This window comes from Phalacrocorax aristotelis, chromosome 4, assembly GCF_949628215.1.
Source record: "Phalacrocorax aristotelis chromosome 4, bGulAri2.1, whole genome shotgun sequence".
Lineage (NCBI taxonomy): Eukaryota > Metazoa > Chordata > Aves > Suliformes > Phalacrocoracidae > Phalacrocorax > Phalacrocorax aristotelis.
The window spans coordinates 11303520-11329364 of record NC_134279.1 but is presented as its reverse complement, the minus strand read 5'-3'; the positions used below and the strand labels follow the sequence as shown (position 1 = coordinate 11329364).

Genomic DNA, 25845 nt, shown 5'->3' with positions numbered 1-25845 from the left:
TCAATTTTATTTCAGCTTTGGGTTTTTTGTTTTGTAAGCTTTATTTACCTAATAGAGAAGATACACCTAAAGTTTGCCACTTCAGATACAACCGAATACATCTTGTAGCATTTCAGGTGCAGCAAAAATGGGAATGCTCTATTAGACTTTTTAGAAAAGGAAAAATATTCAATTAGGTTTCTTAGCATTATTAGATGTTGGCTTTTCAGCTCAGCCTCCATTTTTGCTGAGCAATTTTGCATGTATAAAGTCATTCTCATTTGTGCAGAAATGAGAGCTGTATGCTGTCCCAGAGATAAATTCCTGAATGTAAGTGAGAAGTTCCACTGTCTGTGACAGAGTATGCAGGATATTCAGCTACGTGGATCAGATTTAAAGTTGAAAAATACAATTTTAACATCCTTTCTGAGCACAAAACTGTACTATTCAGTAATAAACAACTCTTTTACTATGCATTTGTTTATTCACACCAATAAAAAATTGCATTTCAATGCAATTTCTTTTTTTTTAATCCAGCATTACAATGTTTTCCTTCTTCTTATCCCAAGAACTGTAATATGCACATGCAACTTATTGGTGCTAATTTGTTTGCTTTTACTTGAGTTAAAAATGATTAATGAAGGGATCAGACAGCTCACAAGCTTACCCGATCTCTATTAGAAATCAAGCAGGCTAATTTTAAAAGGAAAAAATGTAGACAGGCCTCATTTTTAAAAATTAATCAAGTGACCCATTCAAAATAGCTGCTATGTATGTTCATGCAAATGTAATGCAATAATGTCTTATCATAGCTGTGATAAAACTACACAAATAGTTTCTAAAAATGAGATCTATCTAAACAAAAAACCAAAGAAGATTATTCTTCCATCATATTAAGTGTACAAAATTGTAATTTCCTCCTTTTTTTCTTTTTTTTTTTTTTTTGGGGGGGGGGGGGGGGGGGGAGAGTTTTCCAAAATAGTAAAAACTTCTTGCTTAAAATATCTCTTCATATGTTTATGTTAAACATCAGCAGAAAATATTGTGTTACATATCCTGCCATACAGATATAGGCCTTTATGATCCTAACTAGATCAAAATACCCCAAAAATATTTACATGCACTTTTTTTATTCCTTTGAAAAATAATCAAAGGATTGTGAGACAATGTGTCCCAGTATACAGTATACAGACATGAACATTCTTCTCCTCTAGGTCATTTGTTCTAATCTAATTCAGGGAGATGGATAATGATTGTACGTTAAACCGCTCTTTGTGCTAGTTCTGTGGTAGTCGATTTGACGTAAATTGATGGCCCAATTCCTAAACATTCAACTGTGCAAAGACTTTTGAAAGCTTTTCAGTTTTATTTGTAAACCAACTTGACTTGGATAGGTCAAGTCGAGCAGGTCACAAATATTTTGTAGGACGAGAACCTTAGACTACATCTATACTTTCACATAAACAGAGGGACTTGTGCTCAGAGCCAAGCCCCATCTCCTTGCCTGCATCCAGACCTTCATGGTACCTCTGCTGCAGAGCGAGTCAACAGCTATCCGGGCTAAGAAACAGAGGCATGGAATGGGGACACACTTACCTTTGAATTTTTTGGATGATACAAACAAGTCTCAATGCAAATCATTTGATACTGCAAGCCTAGACCCATGTGCATCTGTCAAGGGTAGTGCTGATGTTTAGTAACTATGCCCTGTCAATCAAAAGAGTTAGCCAAAGACAGGGGTCTTTTCCCTTCCAAAGCACCTTGCTTAGGCGGCCAACTCTTTTATTCTCTCTCCATGTATACGTCATACCTAACATGATAAAATCCTGATCCATGCATAAAATATGTTGATGGTGTTGGCAATAATTACTGTGATAATGACATAGTTTTATCAGTGAAGATGAAGATGCTTGCGTGTATGTAGAAAATATTGCAGAGCTAATTGGGGGGCTACTCTAGAATGCAATTATTATTCCAGCAAGTCTCCTTCTATAAATACTGCTATTGTGTGTAGTAAATTGTACCTCTGTGTAGTTTATTTTAACCTGCTTCCAAAGAAGACTGAGCTATGCCAAAGTAATTTTTTTAGAGCAAAATAAACATTTCTACATAGGAAGTTAAGGTATTATGGCAATATTTGACTGTTTTCATATATGAAAAAAAATCCTGACCTCTTAACAGGAAGAAAAAATGTTCGACCACTAACGTCAGTATGTAACCTTAGGGAAGCTCTAAATAATTATAAAAGAAATGCATACCTAGAATGATCGAGAATTAAAAAAAAAAAGACCAGAACACTACTGAGATGGATGTAATGGTGCTATTCCTACTGCTGCCATCTCAGGGCCTGGCTGGAAGTATTAGAAAATAGATCAGAATCAGACTGATCAGATATTCATTGTGAAGATAGTCTCTGTTAGATAACCTACGGAATCTGGTACAACAGAGTTTGAATCTTGGATTAGGGTTTTTGGTCACTACAGTAAAAATACTTACAAAAATAATGGCTAATATAACCACTACTGAATGAAAAATTAGATAGAATTGGCTAGAACCTATTTTAAAAATATAGGGATTGTTCAAAAGCTACATTTTGTTTTCCTCAACAATGTTATTTCACTTATTTTATTTTCTCCAGTCAAATTCAGGATCTCTTTCACGTTTTATGAACATTCAAGTCATTATGAAATTTTCTTAACTGTTTGCAGAAAGGCAGTGTTCAAATCGCATGGGTGAATAAGAAAAAATAAGTGTACATTATGCAGTAAGAAGAATATGCAAGTTAGAAGAATCCTGGAGTCACTCTATGAGAAAATTGCTTTCAAAAACCCTACGATTTATTGATCCCATCACAATTTTATAGCTTGTATTCATAATGAATACTTAAAACATATATAAAAATACATTCTTCAAAATATATTAGTTTAGTACAGAGAGATCTACTTTTGGTGTATTCTGCTCAGAATAATATACAGAATATGTATGTTTACGTGGCAATTGGCATATGAATAAATCCAATGGCTTAGACCAGTAAGGTGAAAATTTGATAATGGGACATAAAGAACCCCCTTCAAATATGAGGATTTATACCTTTTTCTACATTATAATTTGTCATATAGCTGCTGCTGTTTTCGTTTATCCATGCAATGACCTAAACCTCAAACAACAAAGCAGCAAACACCCAAATCCCCACTGTTAAGCCTTTGGTTTCAATCATACCCCATAATCATAAATTCGACAGATTACTGTATTATTTGTGTCAAATGTGTATCATTTTATCAAATGTGTATGATCTTATCAGTTCATGACCTGGTTGCCCTTCAATTGTTTTGCTGCCTTGCTGCTCTCTTGTTATTTATTGAGAGCGGCCAATGAAAGTGCCCAGCTTACCTTCTCTGTTTTCATGCAGTCTCCTGTTTACTTCATGTCCCTATCACAGCTTGTCTAAATTAATTAGTCCTAAGCTTGATATGACTTTGCATAGAAATTCTTTCAGTATTTTTGCCGTTATGCTCTGCATTTCTATGGAATGAATAGACTGGCTAGAGCAACATAGTGATGTTTTGTGTAAGGGTTTTGTAACGCCTTTTTAGTGTATTTGCAGTTCGATTCCTTTTCACCACCTGGCATTTTGCTTCCTTCTTGCTCGCTTTGTACATTGGGGGACACTTTTCAGGGAATTATTCCATGGTGTTTTTTCTCAAGAAAAGTTCAAATTTCTCATGATAATATACATCGCCTTCCTCATTTATCTTTTCTAAGGTTCTGCACCAAACGTACCCATTGGAACACAGCGCAGGAATCACCAAACAGACACAAACTCGGTCAGATACACTCATACGGCACAGTGAAAGCTCCACGTAGAGCCACCAGTTTCCATTTGTACCTACTGCGCTAATGGCACAGCTTAAGCGAGTAAGTTCGCTCAGCTATTCCATCGTGCTGACACTGCTCCACAGCTTTCAATTCCAGAGCAAGCTACGTCAGAAGAAGACTGGGTTTTCTTGACCATGCCTCACTACACCATGTGGGCGCACGTAGTCAATTAGAGACTTGACTGTCCTAAACTATTTTAAGGCATCTGCAAGGACCACCCCCTTTTTCTCATTTCTGTTTCAGACAATTTTTTAAACTCCATGGATTTCCGCATAGACACTTGGGGAACTCTGCTTCTGCCAAAATGTTCCGTTTATCCTTATGATTTTTTTCTCTTAGGCACCAAGAGTCTGGGAATGCTTTGCCCCATGACAACACTTGCTTACTTTAGTACCTTCTTCTATTACACAGAAGTTGTGCTAAAGGGTTTTTTTGACAGTTCAAATACACTCTATTGATTAATTCTCACCCACACTATCAGAATTCTAATAGTGACAATCTTCCTATGCAATTTTCCTGGACAGATGCCAGCTACCTTGTTCCTAAAACCCCCAAGTTACAATTTTATGTCCTGTGCTAAGGTTTCTCACTGGTCTCTAATTTACAAGATTTTCTAGTACCTTCTTTAATGATAAACACAACTGGCGACATTCTTTGGTTACTAGCTTTTGTTAGAAACTGAAAATCAAAGAAACACATAATCCACTGACTTCCTTCTATTTGTTTTAGCCGATTTTTCAGCAACATCCTCTTCCATGACTCAGTCTTGCACATTTATTTGAAGCAGTTACCTGAGATGCGTGGCTTCCTAAATATGCCCATCTTTATTTCTCCATCCCTCCTCTGGTAAATACAAACGCAAAGAAACAGTTTAGGATCTCTGCAATGTCCTTGTCCTCGCTAACTGCAGCTGAAGAGACCCACCAATTCTCTCCTAACCTACTACACTGGATATATTAAAAACTGTCTATATTTATTTGCATGCCTGTGGCTATTTACTTTAAGAAGTCCCTCTTATCTCCACTAATTGCTATCCTAAAGTTTACCTGCTAGAACTTACACTCTTTTCTGATCATTTTGCTTATGAATCTTTCTTTTTTAAAGAGACGTTTTTAGTTCAAGTAGTTTTTGTGTTCTGCAATGTGTTTCTTCTTCATTACTAGTTTTTTGTATGGCAGTCTTCATAAATGCTGCAACTTTTATACAGTATTTTTGCTAAATATGAGGGTGCTGTTTCATACATTTTAATCACTTTTTAAAAAAATCATTCTACTGACAAACTGATTTTGATATGATCTTCTTTGTTAAGAAGCTGAATTTAGTTTTATTACAACTGCAATTACCCAGTGGCTCAACTAAAGCTCCTTCCTGAATCAGCTTCCTCTTATGCATCCCTCTTGCCTTATTCACTGAACACATTATTAATAATGAATTATTTGCTCATTGCTACAACTATTTTGCTCACTTTCTTTTCTTTGCTCCTCTTATTTGCTACACAATTATAATCTAAAATTTTGCTAAAGAAAATAGTAAATACGCAAAAATAGAAGGGAGAAATAATACTCTTTTTTGGTAGCAGTTTTAGCTTTGAAGTTCAAAGAAAAAAAGCAAAACTAAATCCGGATTCTCAAGTGTGGATTACATAATACCACTCATTCATTTATATAATTTACCTCCGACATTTTACCTCCAACTTTTTATGCCCTTATACCAGAAAAGTGTAAAAAGTAGACCAACGTCTGTAAGTAAACACATTGTTCGACAGTACTACTTAATGTTAGCTGAACAAAATTTAAAATCCCTCAATAAAATAAATCCCATCAATAAAATAAATACTACTTTGTTATTTGACATAAAACTTTCAGGCCTAGAACAGAACTACCATTGTGGTATCACCAGATATAATCATCATTGTAATGCACGTACTGCATCAGAACTCCGTTGTGATTAGATCATCAGTGCTACAAAAATTCGATTTTTAAGTGAAGTGACAGAGATGAAATTAGTACTGCTAGATTACAGCTTCGTACTAAAGAATGCTTCTTAGAGGTAAATGATGGAAGACCAGACAGGGAAAGACAGAGTCATGAGTCATTAGGTCATAGCTAAGTGAAATTTCACATTGGTCTTTAGAGTCTGACCAGATGATTGACACCTGACATTTTAACCTTCACAAAATAAGCTGATTGTCTCAGGACAGGTTTTTTATGAATGGCTTTCACCTATCAGAACTGGTATCCAAATTTGGAAGCTTTCAGTAAAGCAAATCTAGAGTGAAGTGGTAAAAAGACCTCTGAAGGACTGAAATACCTGGACAGCTAATTAAGAAGGGAGAGTTGAGCTGTCTGTGCTGAGAATGACCTGTAGCAAAGATCTTCACCCTCCAGCACTGCCAGTGCAGCACCTTTCAGAACAACTGAATGATTTATAAAAATAAGTAAGTTAACACCATTCAGTGAGATTCTTTTTTTTTTACCCTGATCTGCTGTCCTAAAAGACTTTTGTTGCTTTAAAAAGGGTTGGTATTGCAATGTTAATGTCTTTGGCTTATTTGGATGAGATAAACATCATAAACTCTTGAAGTCAAGGAGATTACAGTCTCTAATAAAATACAGAAGGCTGCTACATAGAATGAAAAGACATATTAGATCAAAGTATTACTGAAGGGTTCTACAACTGGCGCATACTCCAAAAGGAATTCTGAAGGTCTTTTTGAGATCTATCACACTCTTTCATGCCACCCAACCATAGTCAAAAGGTGACTAAAGAAAGAGGCAAGATTTTGGAACAAGACAGAAGGCATGGAGGAACCCTGACAAAAGTCGATACTATGTAAGCTGAGAGACGATCAGACCAAAGGCAAAAAGTTTTGTCATCTTCTTTCCAAACCCTTAAAGAGAACTACGTTAATAGTTACTTCAGAATAATACACATACTGTTTATTCGCAAGATACTGCTCGGTCATAAAAAGAAGCTCCTAGGACAGTTCTCTCGACTTTTAGTCTTAAAAAATTGTTAGCCTGGCAATGACAGTGTTTAAACCACCTATCCAAGAAAACTGTGAATATACTCCAGCATCAGAAAACAAAACTGAGCAACTCCCCCACTAATATCAGCTGCTACTTTTGTTGTCGACAATCATGTCACAGTAAAAACAACCAATGTTTTGTCTTTTCCTAAAAGCATTGAACAATGCCTTCTTCAGTGGTGCCTGAATCCAAGAGAAGCCATTTTTCCCCACTGTTCCTAAAATTGTGTCTGTATTATTCCTACTATGAATAGCAGAAAGAGCTAATTTTTATTCCCGCAAAGGGAACGCTTTCATACAGCTTTTTGAATAGTACTTACTCAAATATGGTGGTTTGTAAGGCGCTCGGGTATTAGACAGCAGTCCATCCAACTCCTTCCTCTCCAGAGTGTTGTGAAGGGCCTTCTCTTTGCCGAAGGTGGAGAAGGACCTTTCTGCCCCCGGCTGGGCTTCTGGTGTTTCAAACACTTCAGTGTCTGGAACGGAGTCCATGCCAGGTACGTGCAGATTGCTGCGGTAATCTGCAGCTTGGCGTCCATCAGATGGAACAAAGGAAGGCATCCAGCACCGATCTGAGTGGCCCAGTGCTTTACATTCCTCCGTGCAATTGGAGAAGAGATCCATGCCTGCAAGCATGAGAGAAAGAGAAACTACAGATATAAGCTTCAGCATCATGAACTGCTGCTGACAGATAAGAAAGATTACGCCGAGAAAAAGAGAGAAGTGGGAAGAGAAATGTCTTAAGAACTTCTTCCACTACTTTCGTCTCCTCAACAAAAAAAATCTGATTGTCCAGTCTTCAGAAGTCAAAGACACAATTTAATAAGCATAACTAAATGCCAGAATGTCACACACACACAAAAATATCACAAGAAGAAGGGTATTGGTGGCTTTACCTCACAAGATCTCTTGCAGATCTCACTGTTTAGCACCCGTTCAAATAAGGCTCAATTCCACTTGTAGGCTGATGTCTGTGATTCATCAGTTGAAAATGCTTAAGAACACGAAGGCATTGTTTCTATGTAAATGTATCTCTGACCAAAGAAATGAAATGTCCTGATTGAGGAATCACAGATTTCATTTATGAAAATGAAATATTAATGAGTCCTATAAAGGAACCATGTGTGCATACATTAGTATACAGATAGAGCCTACTGATATTAAAAGCAGACCTTACAAAGTAGGAATCCAGCTCTCAAGTGATCAGGATGGCCTATTTAATCAATTGCTACATCATTCTTGCAGAGATAGTTTTCACTGCTACTGCAGCAGTCCTTACTATCATCAAGTCATCCAAGTAATGGGACAGAATCCTATAATAAATTACTGTAATTAGCGGTACAAAGGTAGCCGTAGCCCGATGTGACATGGCTGTGGATACTATTGACAAAATTGTTAATGCTTCCCCTATATAAGCAAACACTTGTCCCTGCCAACACGGAACTGTTTGCTTACAAATCCTTTAATGCTATTAAGATTTCAAATTACAAGCTATGCTTCTATTGACTACTTTCAGATCGGCCTTCCAAAAGAATATTTCCTGACTGTGACTCGGTGAGTTGTTGGATTACACTTGTTCTGAGAGGAATGGTGTATGAAATCATAGGCATAGAGTAAAATAAATGCCAGCGTCTCCAAGTTGATGTTCAACATCGTACAGGAAAGCAGAACAGTAAAGAAATACCTTTTCTTGTATTTATAGAGAGAACTGAGTGTCTTAGAATAGGTGTATGTCAAAACTGAACTAAATCTGTTATAAACATTGCATTTACAAGCACTGCATTAGAATTACAAAAAAAATGACACCACTTGCATGAGAAATAGGAAAAAATTTTGAACAGCTGTAATAAGATTCATGTAATGTAGCTCATTCACTGGCCAACATTGTAAAGAACTGGATTAGCTTGATCTCCAATGTGAGGATTAGTACTAAGAATTCTACCACTGTTTTAAACCATAATTTGACTTGTATTAGTAATATTTATGTGATATCTCACACTACAGAAAACAATCTCTTCAGCAAGCATGAATCGTTCTGAGCTATCAACAAGTGCTTGAGTATAAAGACAGTCACTTAGGAAAAATATGAAGAAAAAGCCTTTTATCTCTTATTGATCTCACTTCATAATGACTTTAATTTTAAATAAAGTAATATACAAAGCTAGGTCCAGTTTCGATTAGAACCCTGCATTGATAATTGGCATGCAGGAGTTTGAAAATAAATTACTGATCAGTGAACTGTTGAAGAATGCAAACGTGAACTGCAGATATGATTAAGGAATCAGCTGAAGATCATCAGGCAAGGCGTACAAATGGTATAGTTCTAAATGCCGTAGTGGTAGTAGCTATCAAAGACTGAAAAGAAAGATTTAGCTGCAGGCTTCCCAGAAAGAAATTAATATATAACTCTGTGTGCGTGTGTACACATCTTATGTATTGAAATGTCTGCACAAGAACATTTCTTATGGAAGAAAAGACATATTTTACAAATCTAACCTTTTGCCATTCAGAAGATTTAAGTGACAATTAAGACAAAATGGTTATTTCAGTCTTCAGGCTTCCTAGCAAAGTTACATGTAAACAACAAACCGCCCTACTTTTAATAGGAAAATTATTACAGTTACATTTTGCTAACAGTGTATCAGTGACCATATTCATTCAACATTTCCTGAAAGACAGCAGGAGAAAGAAAAACTTGCGGATAAATATTAAATTATATTCTTTAGTCAGTGGGGAGGGAGATATTGTAATAATATTGGTTTTAAGACATATCTTCAAAGATAGACCCTTTTTTCCCTTCATGGATTTTTATTTCCCCTGGAAAATTACCCTCCATTTTACTATTTTGTTTTCGCATCAGCTGCTAAACTGCAAAATGTCTCTATCCAAATATTATTTTTTTAGTTCCCTTTTGAATAGTGCTTGTCTACTGCAGTGCACTGAACAGTATTATATAACAGCTTATTATAAAAGAGATGTTATAGCCACTATAAATCAGGATTTTGAATCAAAAAAGTAATGAATGCAGGGGATATAAAATGTAAGCTTGTATGACAAACTTTTCCCCCTTGAAGATGAGAACTTGTAAAAAAAAAAAAAATTATTTTTATGTGCATATACATCTGAATTTTAATATACACCGCTGGAACACACAGCTAGAATATAAATGCTTGTTTAGGATGGGAACAAAACGTTCAGAGAGGCCTGGGTTGGGTATTGCTCCTACCTGAATCAGTCACAACATTCCCTAAGAGTTTAATGGGTGCAGAACCAAGCCCTCGGTCTTAGTATTTTAACAGAAAATAAATTCAAATTAGCAGTCTGACTTTGAAATCCCTGGGCGCCTACGTATATTTACACTGACTATGATGCGAATGCTGGCTATTCTTCCTCCACCTTTTTCCTGCGGGTCGTGGTGTAGAATCCTCTGTTTCTAATTGAAAAAAGTAAAAATGGGGGGTGGGGAGGAAGTTTGTTTGCTATATTCCAAGAAGGAAGGATATAGCATGATAAACGAAGGAAGACATTCAGCACAGAACTCCTTCATACACCAAGAACCATGTTCTTGATTTATAACAAAAAGAAATGTTCAGCAGTATAACACTTCCATCTCATCTCCCTCATAAATCTGGTTATAGGTATGATCCTTCAGAACTGAACTATCCACCATAATTGCAAATCCATATTAAAGAAAAATGTTGGGTTTTTTTTAAATATAGTTATCATATTAGACCTTGCATGCAGATAAACTGAGATATTAAAGGTGACTCTGAATTATGAATTTCAAATGTCCTCTGTGGGTACAAATAGATAGTACAGCGCACAGAAGCGCTGAAAAAAGATAAACATTGCACTATTCCAAATACAGCACACGTATAAAAGCTCATGGCAAAGGCCACTAGTTCATTCCTATTTGTTCAAGTCTTATTACTAGATAGGTCAGTGAGCAACATGAGCTCTCACATAACCTTAACTTTGCAGATTTTGAAGGCAAACAAGCCCCTGCCCCTCCCTCAAAGGAAACCAAAAACTAGGAAAGGAGTTAAATACTGAGTTTTATTTCTGCATCTGAATTTCCTGAACTCAGGTGCTTTGAATCAGATACTTGGTAGTGTTGCATTTCTGAAGCATATTCCCAATTTGCTTCCTTTTCATGTTTCAAAAGGAGAAAATAAAAATTTCTATGTGCATGAATTCTAATTGGTTTGAAAGACAGTTTAGATCAAAGCAAAAATTAGGCCTAAAACCATTTTTAAATAATGTATGCTTTCTTAATTTAATTATGGGAGAAGAGCCATGCACCAAGCCTTTAGAGCAATGAGTGAACACGTTCATATGTATTACTGAGTAAATGATTAATAAAAAACAAAAATACAAATTAAATGTTGACAAAGTATTTTTGTAGTGTTGTTATTGAGAGGGTTTTCTTTTCTTTCCCCAACACGTGTCATTTTTATATAACTTTGGCTTTTACTTGGAATTAAATGGCTTCTCCCATTTTTTCTGTGGTAGTTTTTCTTTTAAGCTAGCTAGATGCGAGACAGGCGTGATGTAGGGAACCAGGCCTCTTTTTCAGAGCTCCGTTACCAGAACAACTATCCATTTGGTTACATTATCTTTGAGCAAGTTACTCATTTCCCTATGATTCATGTTTTGTGTCAGTAAACAAGGATAATGATGTTAAACTGCTTTGTAGAAGACTTTACGGAAGAACTGGACTTCATGAAACAGAGTTGTTATCATTCTTTCTTGCTAAGTAATTGGTCTGCTGCCTTGGATAAAACTGACTTAATCTGCACGAGAACATGAATAAAGACTCAAACATCTTCAATATTCATCTCCTCCAAACCTCAACTTCAAAGCCCTATCTGGACCACTGAGATGTGAACGTTCAGCATGCAGCCCAAGGAAAGAAGAGGAAAAAAGAAAAAGAAACCACCATCAGCTTGAGTCAAAGCACTTTTCTAAGCCATTTTCGTGTTCACTCTCACTTTATCCAAGATAGACTCTTAGCCCAAGTGATCTTCAAAACAGGATTTAGCCATCACTCTGCATAGGCTCAGAAGAAATACTGGTTTTCTCTGCCCCTTTATCACTAAAATTCTTCCTCTGATTTCTCAAATTCTTCTCCTCATGAAGAGTGAAGTATCATAGCTCTTCATGCAATCACGCAATAATGCATACTAACCCTCCTGGGGTTTATCCAACCTGTGCTGAAAAGGGGTGAGGCAATGTTTCTCCCTGTGCCTGTGTATTAGACCCCTATCAATTCCCGTCATCAAGTCCACTAGTGGAAGCCTAATTTTAGCTCTGAGCCAGTCAGCAATGGATACCTTCCAGTACTGCACAGAGAAGATTATCAAACAAGCTGATGCATTTTATAGTACATACACGACAGTACATTTACTTAGCTTCGCATCTTGGATATTCCTTCCTGAAGTGCACCTGAGAGATCACGCCAATTCAGTGAAAAAGGTGAAACAAAGGTAATATCGTGAAGAGCTATGCATGTTCAGCTTGAGAAAGCTGAATAGCTAGTGAGCAACCATATGAAATAAGTTGATGGCATGAGTCCAAATCTTACAGGACAGGTGTCTAATCATACAATTTAAACATACACACACGCAGAGTATTAATTGGCACCCAAGTCGGCAATTTCACAAGGGAGGCCAAGAATTTAATCAACCATGGGAAATAAACTAACCTCATGCTTAGAAATTACTCCTACAGAACATGATTGAAATACAGTGTGTTAATAATAGGTAGTAGTGTTGTATTAGTTGCATTTGTTCTACCACAAATAGCAGCTTTTGTCTCAACAATTTTCAGACAAAGAAGGGCACAAGTAACTAGAACATGCACTTGGGCTTTGAGAAACCCCTCCTCTGTCTGCCAAAAACTTATTGCACTTCTTCACCTTTGGAAAGTCATTTTCCAAAAAGCTCAGATTCCTAGTCCAGTCAGTGAAAGGACTACTCGATCCATAAAAATCAGGCTCTTGAGTGTCCCACTACTTGCCATTCCCTGCCAACTGCAGATGACAGTGCTTTTGTACTTCATGGTCGTTAAGGCAGGTAAGAGTGTGGATAATTCTGAGGCATTCAGGTGGTACTTTAATGGGAATGATATGAATCCCTTACATACATTCAAGCACATTTGAAACCACGATTAAAACACTACTAAGAGAATATATTTTTTGAAAAGGTGAACTAGAATCTTATTTCAAAACATAATAACACATTTTATGATACACAGAAGAGCTTAGTTCAGAAATTTCACCAAATAATCGTGCAGGATAAATCTATAACACAGTGATAAATTTTCACCCTGCATGTTTTCCTTCCCAATTAATAACTGACCACGATTTGACAGTCAGCTTGGCTAGCACGGGACTACTGTAGAACAGCTACTTGTGTGCCACAGGACTGGTCACTGGTGGCAGTAGCAGAACTCGTGTACAGAACAGTAAAGAGATGCTTTGCGAGCAGAACATCCTGCTGACTAAAACTGGTAGGGAGTGAGTTTTATTTGTCGATGTGAATTACCTACTAAATATTTCTGGAAGCAAATACAATGCTTTCGAAAACAAATATGATGCTGCATGGTATCGGGTAACATCTTGAAAAAACCAGCCCAAACTTCTGCCATGTTATCAAGCAGTGTGTTTTCCTTCAATAATTTAGAAAGAATTGATTATACAGCACCAGAATGAGTGAAAAACTGAGAAGGCATTCCCTCAGATATTTCCTCTAGCCATTCAAGATCAAACGAGACTTATGCTCCTCCTCTTCCCCATAAAATTCATCACCAAAAGCTAATAGCAAGAGTGAAGTTTTTATATCAAAATATCTTGTCATCGCTGAGGTCAAGGGCCACGTTCTTTGCATCACGACAGCAGGATTCAGCCCAAAACTTACAGGAATATTATATTATATGTATGTATGAGATTAAAGCAGTTTCTGCAGAGATTCATATCTAAATACTTATTTGGGAGTAGCATTTGAAAAATTGTGCCTGCAAATTATTCTCAACTCTCAGCATCAATGTATTAAGTGGGAAGTTCTGCGTATTTGAGATTTCAGTTCAAACTGTTGATTGTGAGTAGACGAAACCTAATTTTCACCTTTCATTACTTCATGTGTAATCATCATTGAAGACACAGAAGTTCATAAATGGCATCAGATTCTTAAATGATTTTGAAAGTATAGCTTTTTCCCCAAGTTTGATACAACAGAAATTATGAAAATGAAGAATTTACCCAGCTGAGGACTAACGCCAGGTTTGACAGCAGTTCCAGTGCTCGTATCTGAGATAGACTACTTTTAAAATGGAGAGAAAGAATAAAGAGCAGAGGCACAACAATAACAGCACCGAAAGCATCTAAAAGAAAATAGCTTTCAGTTGATGTGCAACTATATGATTATATTCCCACCATCAGTCAAATCCAGCCCCTTCTGCAGATGTTTATTCTTTTCTCTCCTGTTTGGTTATTATGGTTCATTATGTTGAGGGACTAAGCTGATTGAAATGTTCATTGAGATGACTGCTGCAGTAAAATGCGTAAGAGAAAAAAAAAATTGAATGCAGGGAGGGCAGGAGGAGAGGGAGCTTTTTATAACTCGGTAGCACTGATTGCTGCATCAGAAACAGTGCAAAAGAAAGGGTGGGGGGAGCCTAAATACATGGCTTTTTAAAACAACAATAAATCATATGCCATATATAGGCCAAAAATGAAAGAGGCTCTGTGTTCAGATGTAAACTTCTGGCAAGACCTGGTTTGTTGTCAGGTTCCCAGACACAAAATAGACACTCTGTTCACTTAGCATGAAGCTCTGCAAGAAGCAGGGAGCTCCGGAGACTCTTGGCTCTTCTTGAGTCTCATTAGGTCTGCATATTAATGACTTGCAGCAATATAAAGGGGCCCTGTAGCAGCCTCCTCTTCCCCTGGTGCCTGGGTTTCCCATCCTTAAGGGCACAGTGACTACAGCAGCAAGCAGATAGAGGACGTTAACAGAGCGCGCGGGTGAGGCAGCACTGCTGTGACAGTACTGAGTCCCTCGGCCTGCTATCTTCCAAGGCGGGGGTCAGGGGGAAAAAATGGGTGGCTGGAGAGACTCTGGCAGTGTTTTGTATGACACACTTGTAGCAAATCCTTATAAGCGACAGAGCACAGAGAAAGGAAGGGGAAAGAAGTCACTGTGTTGACTCAAGACATACCAGACTTTGGAGACTGTGATAGGGAAGAAAGCTCAAGCATTTGTGGCTAAAATGCAGCGCGAGGGTGAGAATGAATTCTAATGCACAGGCTCTAAACAAATGTCCCTTTCAGAAGCAAGCTGACAGTATGAGAGTAAAGAGAGCAAGCCCTGCACATGGGAATAGCACTGCAATGTATATATTTTCGAGGCAATTCATAGCCTTTTAAAGCATTTCTTTCCTTTGTCAGGACTGAAAGAAATGTACTTAAGAATACCTTAGACTTATTAACACGGAGATCACTTATAATATATGGTGCCTCAACCTGAATTAGAAGTCCATCCTTAGAAAACGCTACGGTATTACACATTCAGCGCACCCAATGTGTCTCTACTGATCCCCAGCAAAAATCCTCACAGTCTGGCTGTCATTCAATCACTGGGTTCATTCTTTCCCTTGGGAACTCCCCCTGCACTTCACACTGCCCTGCCAGTTGAAGTGCCTACTAAACAAAATTGCCTAATGCTTTGAACTTCTGCAAGTCTGCCGTTGAAATAAATGCGCTACAAAAATGTACCAATAACTTTGTTTTAACATGGAGGAAGTTTTTCTACAGCAGATGATGCAGAATAACATACCACACCCTCCCCCCCAACCAAATGAATAAAAGAAACTCTGCCCTGTGAATGAAGGGGGTTCAAAATTGTCCCCTTGCCCAGGTAACTGTAGTAGCAAGCTGAATTAAACCCAGCCTCCCATATGATATGCTCACATTATTTATGCCACTCTTCTATTATACTCCTATAAATAACTGTTCTTTCTAGTCTCCCTACTTAAAGATCTACTATTTCCATTCTCTTATCAGACTTACCAGAGGATTGACCTCGATTAGTGGCATCATGATCACTGTCTCCTTGCTCACTGTCTCCATGACCACTGTCCTTAGAGCTTACTATGTCTGCTTCCTGGAATGCAGAACTAGACACAGAAACATCTTTACATTAGAATAAACATGAAAGAGGAACTCATAAAACATTCTTCTGCCATCACATGGCCAAACACGGCGCTGCATTCACCCACTCCTGCCTGCAGCACTGCTTCTGCAGAGGTGCTCTGTCCATCATAAACAAAACCGGCTTTTTCAGACCCCGGTAGCCTAGCCGAAACGGACAGTAAGCATTACAGCTTCTCCTGGTTTTCAGGTACTCGGCAGAAATAATTTGGTAGCATTTCCTTAAGCTGGATAGCTACATTTTAAATCAGAGAGACCAATGTTTTCTGGAAGACCCGACAGAAGCGCTCATAAGTATTTAAAGCACGTTTTAGACTAACACAAAACGAGATTCTGTTCTCTTTTCAGTTGGTTTTGAAACCAGTTCAGAAAAGCCGTAATTCAAACTCATTTAGTCGACAGTGTTTTGTCCAGTACGTCTACACACGTTCAATTTCCCATTGCTTTACTACTACTTTACATCTGCAGTAAACACATTTCTGCACCCCATTCAGACTTGCTAAAGCATGCGTTTGGAAAACAAGGCTAAGGGGCTCGTACCTGTTTACTCGTCGGGGTCTGTCAACCAGATAACTGAGCTCAGCACGCTGATGTTTTGTCTAGGAAAAAGAAAATATTGGAAAATATTTTAACTCTTGATATTTTTGCAACCAGCGTCAGAAAATACACCAGAGCAGCTCACCATATTCACTATAAATGGTAATGTTTAGCTGCAAGTAGGCCTACACAATCTGTTTCTAGGATGGAAGGGAAGAAAAACCCAGCTCTTATCCACACAGATGGGAAGGCACGAGGGATTTTTTTTCCCCCCCTGAGTTTTTTTGGGATGAGATTCTGACACGTTTTCGCACCATGCACGCTGTCAAGCATTGCAAGTACTCCCACAAAAATCAACAGACCTGTTTCTAGCGTTGTGTACTGCTTAGTTTGAGGGAAAAAAAACAAAAACCAACTTATTGTCATCTAGTTTTCAGCCTGTTTTTAATTCTGGCGTATAAAAATAGGGGGAGACAGCTCAGTTACTGCACCCTAAGGAAGAAAATCATTGAAATACCCTCGAGTCCTCAAAAAAGCAACAGAAGACAGAGTTTTACAGACATTTTGAGGAAAAGGACAATCCTCCAGGCCAATATTAGCAATTCTCCTGCAAAACTTAATGCTTTAGAAAATATCATTCAAGCCACCCTTGCCAGACTGGACCGTATTCAGCTTTCAGCATTCATGTTAAGAGGGAATGTGTTGTTTTCAACAGTGCACAAGAGGTCCTGAGAGCACGTACGAGCTAACCCAGGGGAAAGTGATTAACAGGGCGGTATTACAGCATGGGGTGTGCTTTGATAGAAATTCCCTGCACGCTAGGCACACAACACAGGCAACATGTTGAACAGGAGGGGACATGAAGTCTCTGCGTATGATTTCACAGAAACTCTTTCTTGATGCTTCCCTTTGCGCACTCAGCTTTGGGTTGTAAAGAGCTGTTTGGATAAAGAAAAGTCAATTAATAAACCCTAATTCACAAATTAATTAAAGTTCCTGCTAACTGTAGAGATTGTCACAGTCCCAAAGGGGGGTTCCCCCAAAGCCTTACTTGCACATGCAAAAGATTTCAGGGAGAAAAAAGACAGAGTTTTAAAAGGTTGCTTGAGAACCCCCGGTGGTTATGCCTCACGTCATGTCATTACTGTCAGCCGCAGCAATTCTGCAGAAAGCAGTAACACACACACGCACCCCCCCCACACACACCCCAGCCCACGGGGGAGCCGCTGGCAGCTAAGGGCTATGGGGGGGGTCTCTGCACCCCGGTGCTGCCCGCCCGGGGCCGGCTCCCTTCACAGGCACCGGGGGGAGGACGGGGGGACACACACCCTCGGCTGCAGCAGTTTCTGAGCCGGGGTGAGAGGGAGCGTGGGGCGGGGGGCTGCCCCGCACTGCTCCCCCCCTCGCCTGCCGCCCGAGCCTCCCAAAGTACTAGAGGCCAACGAGAAGAGAGACGGCGGAATTAAAGGGGAAGTGGAGGGCGACGGGGAAAGCAAAGTGCCTTTTCCCACCGGGAGAGGAGCGGAGCGGAGGGGCGGGAGCTTCGGGAGGCGACGCGGGGCTTGGGGGGAGCCCGCGGTGTCGCGGCCGCCCGTCGGGGGCCCGGGCCGGGGGGCGGCGGGGCGCCCCCTCCTTACCTCGCTGGACAAAATGCTGCCGTTGGAGATGATGTCGGGCTGCTGGTCGGCGTAACCGGTGACGATGGCCCCGCAGGGGTTGTGCTCGGCGTCGGTGCTGCGGGAGGGGCTGCAGGGCTTGAGGAACATCAGGTCGGTCTTGGCGGACTCGGGGGTGAGGCAGACCTGGTAGCAGTAGTTCTGGTTGTGGTGGTGGGAGCCGAAGCTGCCCGACTCCTCCACCGGCACCTGCGCCGGGTTGCTGGGCACGTTGGAGCTCTGCACCAGCATGATGTCCGACTTGCTGAGCTTCTTCTTGCGGGCCCGCGCCTGGCGGCTGCAGCAGGGGCAGCAGCAGCAGCAGCCCAGGCAGCAGTCGCTGGCCAGGCAGGTGTAGATGTTGAGCTTCTTCTCCTTCTGGCAGCGCACGGCCAGGACGATCATGGCCAGCAGGAAGATGAAGGAGACGGAGCCCAGGGCGATGATGAGGATGAGGGTAAGGTCGAGCGAGGTGTCCCCCCCGGAGCGGCTGGGGCGATGCTCACCGGAGCCGCCGCCGCCGATGCCGCCCCCCGCGCCCGCCCCCGCGCCCAGGCCGCCGCCGCCGCCGCCGCCGGGGCGCTCGGCCGCGCCGTCCACCAGCACCACCTGGATGGCGGCGGTGGAGGAGAGCGGCGGCTGCCCGTGGTCGCGCACCTCGATGACCAGCTCGTAGGGGCGCTGGGGGTCGCGCTTGGCCGGCACCCTGCGGGCCGTCCGCAGCTCCCCGGTGCGCCAGTCCATGCGGAAGAGGCTGGCCTCGTTGCCCCGCAGGATGCTGTAGGTGAGGCGGGCGTTCTCGCCGTCGTCGGCGTCCACCGCCGCCACCCGGCTCACCAGGTACCCCGGCTCGGCGCCGCGGGGCAGCGCCTCCCGCGCCGGGGTGCCGTTGCGGCCGGGCAGGGGGCTGACGATGGCGGGGGCGTTGTCGTTCTGGTCCACCACGACGATGTTGACGGTGGCGTTGCCGGCCAGGGGCTGCGGCTCCTCGCCGGCGTCGCGGGCCTCCACCTGGAAGCTGAACTCCTTGAGCTGCTCGTAGTCGAAGGAGCGGAGGGCGTAGAGGAAGCCGTTCTCGGAGTTGATGGAGACGTAGGTGAAGACGGACATGCCCTGGATCTGGCTCTCCAGGATGGAGTAGGCGAGCTGGGCGTTGGCGCCCTGGTCCCGGTCGGTGGCGCTGACGGCGTAGATGTAGGCGCCGGGCACGTTGTTCTCGCTCACGTAGACCTGGTAGACGGGCTGGCTGAAGCGCGGCGCGTTGTCGTTCACGTCGCTCACCCGCACCTGGATGGACTTGCTGGTGCTGAGCGGCGGCTCGCCGCGGTCCCGGGCCACCACGGTGAGGGTGTAGGCGTCGCCGCCCGGCTGCTCGCGGTCCAGCGGCCCCTCGGTGACGATGGTGTAGTAGTTCTTGAAGGAGCTCTTGAGGCGGAAGGGCGCGTCGCCCTGCAGCAGCTCGCACTGCACCTGCCCGTTCTCCTCCGAGTCGCGGTCCGAGACGCTGAAGAGGGCCACCACTGTGCCCGGCGCCGCCGCCTCGCTCACCGCCTCCTTGACGGTGGAGAAGCTGATCTCGGGCGCGTTGTCGTTGGCGTCCAGCACCCGCACCAGCACCTTGCAGTGCGCCGGCACGGCGTTGGGCCCCAGGTCCTTGGCTTGCACGTACACCTGGTACACGCTGCTCTCCTCGTAGTCCAGCTCGCCGCTCACCTCCAGCCGCCCGGTGCGCGGCGCGATGCCGAAGAGCTCCCGGGCGCGGGCCGAGATGTGGCTGCTGAAGGAATAGATCACCTCGCCGTTCTGGCCCTCGTCCGGGTCGGTGGCGTTGAGCTGCAGCACCAGGGTGCCCGGCGGCGAGTTCTCCGGCAGCGACACGGTGTAGACGGGCTGCTCGAAGGCGGGGACGTTGTCGTTGGAGTCCAGCACCCTGATGGTGAGCAGGGCGGTGCCGGTGCGCTGCTGGGGCTGCCCGCCGTCCACGGCGGTCAGCACGTAGCGGTGCACCGCTTGCTGCTCCCGGTCCAGGGGCTTGTCCAGCACCAGCTCGGCGAAGCGGTTTCCGTCCCCCTGCGTCTGCACGTCGAGGGAGAAGTAGCTGTTGGGGGTGATCTCGTAGGTGCGCAGCGAGTTGGTGCCCACGTCGGGGTCGAAGGCGCTCTCCAGGGGGAAGCGGGTGCCCGGCGTGGCGCTCTCCGAGATCTCCACGGTCAGGTCGGGCTCCGGGAAGGAGGGCGGGTTGTCGTTGATGTCCAGCACCTCGATCTCCACCCGGAACAGCTCCAGGGGGTTCTCCAGGAAGACCTCCAGGTGCAGCAGGCAGGAGGGGCTCTGCTTGCAGATCTGCTCCCGGTCGATCTTCTCATTCACGTAGAGCACCCCGGTTTCCAGGTTGAGCTCCAGGTAAGGGCTGCGGGAGTTGGGCGCCGTCTGGAAGCGGCGAGCCGAAAGTTTTGTAATGTCCAAGCCCAGGTCCTCGGCGATATTCCCCACGAACGTGCCATGCTCCTGCTCTTCCTGCACCGTGTAATGGAGCTGGCAAAGGGCCCCCTCCACCATCCAGAGCAAGGCAAAGAGGAATAGCACAATCATCTCCAAGCGGGGAAAGAGATCCCCCCTCCCCAACACCACCTCTTCCTCCTCTTCCAAAAGCTGCCACCACCACCACCACCACCTCCTCCGAAAATACACAGTACGGTGTGTGTGCCTGTGCGCGTCTAGCTATGTCTGTGTGTCTGTCTGTGTGTGTGTGTGCGCGCGTGTGTGTCCGTCCGCGCCTGCGAGCGTGTGGAGAGAGAGCGACAGAGAGGGATCGGGGGAGGGGGAAGGAAAGGGGGGGAGGCTGGTTTGGGGAGGGGGAGGGATGCTAGATATTATTTCTTCTGATTCATGTTAGGAGTTTTTTCTCCCCCATCTCCCTCCTTTTTGTTACGAGTATTATTGTTTCACACGCTGACCAAATGAAGAAAACAGGCGTCCCCACTTCATCTGTGATCTTCGAAATAAACGGCCAACTAATAATAGCTATTAGCTGGATGGATGGAGAGATACACAGTAGCCCGCTTTTATTTATTCCCAGAGTCTTGGCACTGCACCGCGGCAGCAGCAGTGGCGGCGGAGGCAGCAGCAGCAGCAGCAAATCCCAAGGAGGAAATTTTTATATTTCAAGATTGTCCTCGGTTTGTCTTCCTGGTGGGAGCTGGACGGGTAGATGCTGCTGAAGGAGCCGGTGGACATGCCCTCTTTAGATGCAAGGAAAAGGCAGGAGCCGCGAAATTAAAAAAAAAAAAAAAAGGAAAAATTATAACCCGCAAAAAGATTTCATATCAAAAAAAGGCAGAGAACAGCTTTGCTACCCAAAACTTTCATTCCCTGATTTCTCTGGGATCTCCTGTTTTTTTTATTATTTAAAGATTTTAGATTTTTCTCTCTTCTATTAATAGTCTTTCATTTTCTTCTTTTATTGCTATCATTACGTTCATCATCACTCTGCTTTTTATGGATGTGCTGATCAGGGTTTGTTTTTTTTTTTTTTCCCTTTCTTGCTGCTTTTAGCCTCTCTCTGTCTGTCTGTTTGCCTCTGCCTGCCGCCGCCGCTCGCCTCCCGGCCCGCCCGGCCCCGGCCCCAGCTCCGGCTCCTCTGATCTCTGCCGGCAGTTTCTGAGCCGGCAGCGCTCGGCTTTTCTGTTTTTGCGCAGCGCTCGGCTCCTGCCAACCAATCAGCCGGCAGCAACGCCCCCGGGGGCGGCGCCCCATTGGCCGCGGCGCACTTCAAGTAGGCCGCGTCACAGACGGGAGAGAGCGGGTAGGGCGCGCAGGCAGGCGGGCAGAGCGAGGGCAGGGCGCGCTTGGGCCGCGCAGCGAGAGCCGGCGGCTGCCCGCGGACCCCTGCCCGGGGACCCCTGCCCTCGCCCCGCTGCCCGCCCGCCCCCGCGGGCGGCTGTGCGCCGCCGCAGCAGCCGCTGGGTAAGGACATCACCGCTCGTCGTCAGCGCGCACACACCGGTATTCGTAAACAACCCTCTCCTTGGAGAGGGAGTTTCCACCAGCCACTAACTTTCCTACCCGAGGCCGGGCGCACAACGGTTTTAGAAAAAGCATAAACAAGGGGAGACTTGATGATTATTCCTACCTTCCCCCCGCCCCCTCATGGGCTGCCTTAGTTAATTTGACAGGGGAGAAAGCGCGACTTTCCATCGCGCGTCTGTGCAGTATTTCCAGCTCCAGCCAATTTAAAGTGCCGTCAGCCTGCGCCAATTTTCCCCGATTTACACTTCGGAATTTCCACTAACGTAACAGGAGACTTTGCGGGGAAGAGGGAAACCGGGCGCGTGTTGTCGCTGCCTACCTGGGGTGGCGGCAGGGCATCACCGGGGGGAATATAAGCAGGAAGACCCAGCTCACGGCCACCGATTTATTTTCGAGAGAAACGCGCCCGTACGGGGTGTGGGCTCTCGCTGTGCCCCTCCTTCCCAACCCCGGTGACGGGGCTGGGGGTGTCGGGGGCTTGCGGCTTCCGCCGGATTTCAGCCCCCTTCCCACCCGCCCCGGGTGTCCCTTTGCCCCCCCCCCCCAGCGATGGGCCACCTCCTTCCCCTGCCCCTCAGCCGCCGGGGAGGCAGCTCGGCGCCGAGTAAAGCCGACGCTCCCACCAGTGCCTGCGGCACGGCAAGGGCTCGGAAAGCCGGGCTCTGATCAACGCCTTCGGCCGCGAAGCTACGCGGGCTCCGAGGGGAGGGCGCAGGACCGGGTGGGTGGGGGTTGGGCTGTTGGCAGCTCGGACCCCGGCTGTGGGCGCCCCGCGCTGCCCCCGGGCTCTCTACCGGTGGGGATCCACGTCCGTAGCCTTGCAAAATGAAGTGAGAATAAACAGGATGAAATGTCTGTAATTCTTGGGTTTTTTGTTTTTTTGCAAAACGTTATTTTATTGCTTGTAAAGAGCGACACGAAGCTGCTGCTTTGCCCCCCTCCTTTAATCCGGCAGCAAGCAGCGGCTCCCCGCCATACGCTGCCATAAGCTCCCCGCTCGGACGCGTTTCCCGTCGCGGAAACGCAAGGGCTTCACGTCCCCAACTTGTGCGGGCACCGGGACCGCCCGCCCCGGGGAGCGGGTCCCGCGGCCGCCGGCCGCCGGAGCCGAGCCGGGGGCACAGCCGCGCTCACGCCGCCGCGCGCCGAGCCCACCTCGGCGTGGGGCCGGTGGCGGGGCGGCCGTGCGTGTCGGGACCCCGGCCCGGGCACCGCCGCCCTGCCCCGCTCCGTGCCCCACGGAGCCCCCACGCCCCGCCCCCCGCCGGCGGCCGCAACCGCGGGCAGCGGGTGCCCCCCAGCGGCGGCAGGGGCGCACTGCACCCCCGGCACCGGCTCCGCTCCGCGGGGCCGGCGGGGTTTCGGTCCCGGCTGCGGCACCCCCGCGCTCCCCCTCCTGCCTCCCCTCACACACCCGCGCACCCCCTTTCGCCGCCCGCAGGTCTCCCGTTACCGCCCTCACGTCCGAACCGGCGTGTGCGGCTGCGGCGGCCCTGACGCCTGGCCCGGCGGCGCTGCCTCGCCGCGGGAGGGGGAGAGGCGGGAAGGCGGCAGCCGCGCCCGCCTGAGGGGGAGCCGCCGCCGGCAGGCAGGGAAATGCCACCCCAAATGGCATCCTGTCCTCCCCCTGCCCCCCCCGCCCCCGCGCCTACGGCAGAGCTAAACCGAGCCGGCGGGTCGATTTCGGTGGGTGTTTTCCAATAAAACGGATTTCTTCAGGAAAACCCCCGGGCTGCCGCTGTCCGCGGGTGGGGAGCTCGCCGCGTCCCCCTCCCTCGCAGGAGCGCGACCGGGCGCTGCCACCAGCTCCCAGCACAGGGAGTCTGTGCCCTTCCCGCACTCGGGTGCGGGGGGCCGGTGCCTCCGCCCGCCCTTACAGAAACGGCCCCTTCCCGGGATTTAACGTGACCCGAAGCCGCCCGTCTGCAAACCCTCCCCACCGGCAACGGGCGGCATCTCTCGCCTCGCCGGAAAGCGGGCAGCCCGGGCCCCACGGGCCAAACCCGGGGGCCGGGGGGGGGGGGAGCCTCGGAAGCGGAGGGGTGACCGTGACCGTGGCCGCGGCCGTGACCGATCCCGCCGCCGGGGCCGGAGGTAAGGGGGCAGGCGGGGGCCGGGGCTGCCGGCGCGGCGCACCCCCCCGCCCCAGCGCGAAGGCGGCATCGGGGCGCTCCCCACGCGCGCTCGAGGCGCGACACCCACGCAACGCTTTCGTAAAGACGGCCTGACTCGGGGGACAACAACCACGCGGGAATATACATACATAGATATATATTTTCACACACACGGATAGGCGCCGGGGGAGCCCCCCACCCGCGGTGCCACCCCCCCCCCGCGTTTCACAGCGCACCCGGGTCTCCATTTTGTGCGAGGCGGGCGGGGGCAGCGCCGGGCCCCTCCGCAGGCTCCGCGCCGCGTTAAACCCCGAGCGGTGAATTAAAAAGCGGCGACGATCTGAGGCAGCCCTCTAATGCAAAATGACAAATTGCACTTAGGCGATACATGAACGAGAAAATGATTTATGGATTTTCACGACGGTCTGAGCAAATGAAGGCGACATGAATTATACATCCTAATGTGCAGTATATCATTTTCTAATAACACTGTTTTAGTTCTAATGCTGTACGCTGCTCTCTTCGATAGGGGGTATTGATTAAATAAAAAGTCCAAGGGCTGTCTTTAAACTGGACACGTATCTTCTGCAGGCACCAGCTGAGGTTTATATATTTACCTCTTGCTAAAGCAGAGGGCTATCATCGGACCCCTGACACCGTGGCTTTTAGTTTTTCCATCTGTCATCATTTAATTTGGCAGTTACTTCACCAAATGAAGACTAATCTTTCGTATCGCTGCATTTCACTCCATGCTGTGATTTGGAAATGTAAATAGATGACATCAGGTTTGTAAATCCACGATGCTGACGGGGATAGCACCTGGGTAAGTCAGACCTTTCCTCCCTGCCAAAATCCTCACGTGCCTCTTTGGCACCCCAAGTACAAAGGGGCATTTTCTAGCAAGGAGAACATATGATAAATAATACTCCTGCTAAACCAGAAGTTCCCTAGCATTTCCATTTACTAAATCTCACAGATTATCTTAAAGATGAAAGACTTGGTGTTTAACGCACACAGGCTGGGAGAGTGAATCAACACGAAAACCTGAGTGCACGCGCGTAAGGGGAAGGAGAGCTGTCAGATAAGGAGGGGGTTTATCCCCAGATTCAATCTGTGTTAGTGCTCCAGGGCCCAGGCTTCCTCTGTCCTGCAACCAAGTTCTTTTGCCCTTCATCGCAGGGTAGTGATGAAGTCAGTGACATACGCTGGGAGTATTCCCAAGGACAAACAAGTCCTGGCATTTCATGAAACAGTATAAAACAGAGATGGGGAAGATGGGGATAAAAGATTAATGCATTCATTCTGGGGGGTTAAATCAATTGGGGAAGAAGTGAGGAAATGCTTCGTTTCCCGTTACCCAAGTGTAGTATTTCCATTGTTCAGGCACAAAAGGAGTCACACAAGTAAGGAGATGCCCAA

General features: G+C 45.8%; 1 protein-coding gene across 4 annotated transcripts in view; it reads right to left on the bottom strand.

Annotated features, from left to right (window-relative positions):
- Nucleotides 1-21910, bottom strand: part of PCDH10 (protocadherin 10) — a 34022-nt gene extending 12112 nt beyond the window's left edge. For all 4 annotated transcript variants that reach the window (XM_075090255.1, XM_075090256.1, XM_075090257.1 and 1 more), the window contains exons 1-4: nt 18266-21910; nt 16632-16690; nt 15951-16057; nt 7204-7509 (exon numbers count right to left, since the gene is read on the bottom strand). In XM_075090255.1, the coding sequence (XP_074946356.1) occupies nt 7204-7509; nt 15951-16057; nt 16632-16690; nt 18266-20875 (3082 nt within the window). In that variant the 5' untranslated portion in view covers nt 20876-21910. The remainder of the gene's footprint in view (nt 1-7203; nt 7510-15950; nt 16058-16631; nt 16691-18265) is intronic.
- Nucleotides 21911-25845: the final 3935 nt, after the last annotated feature.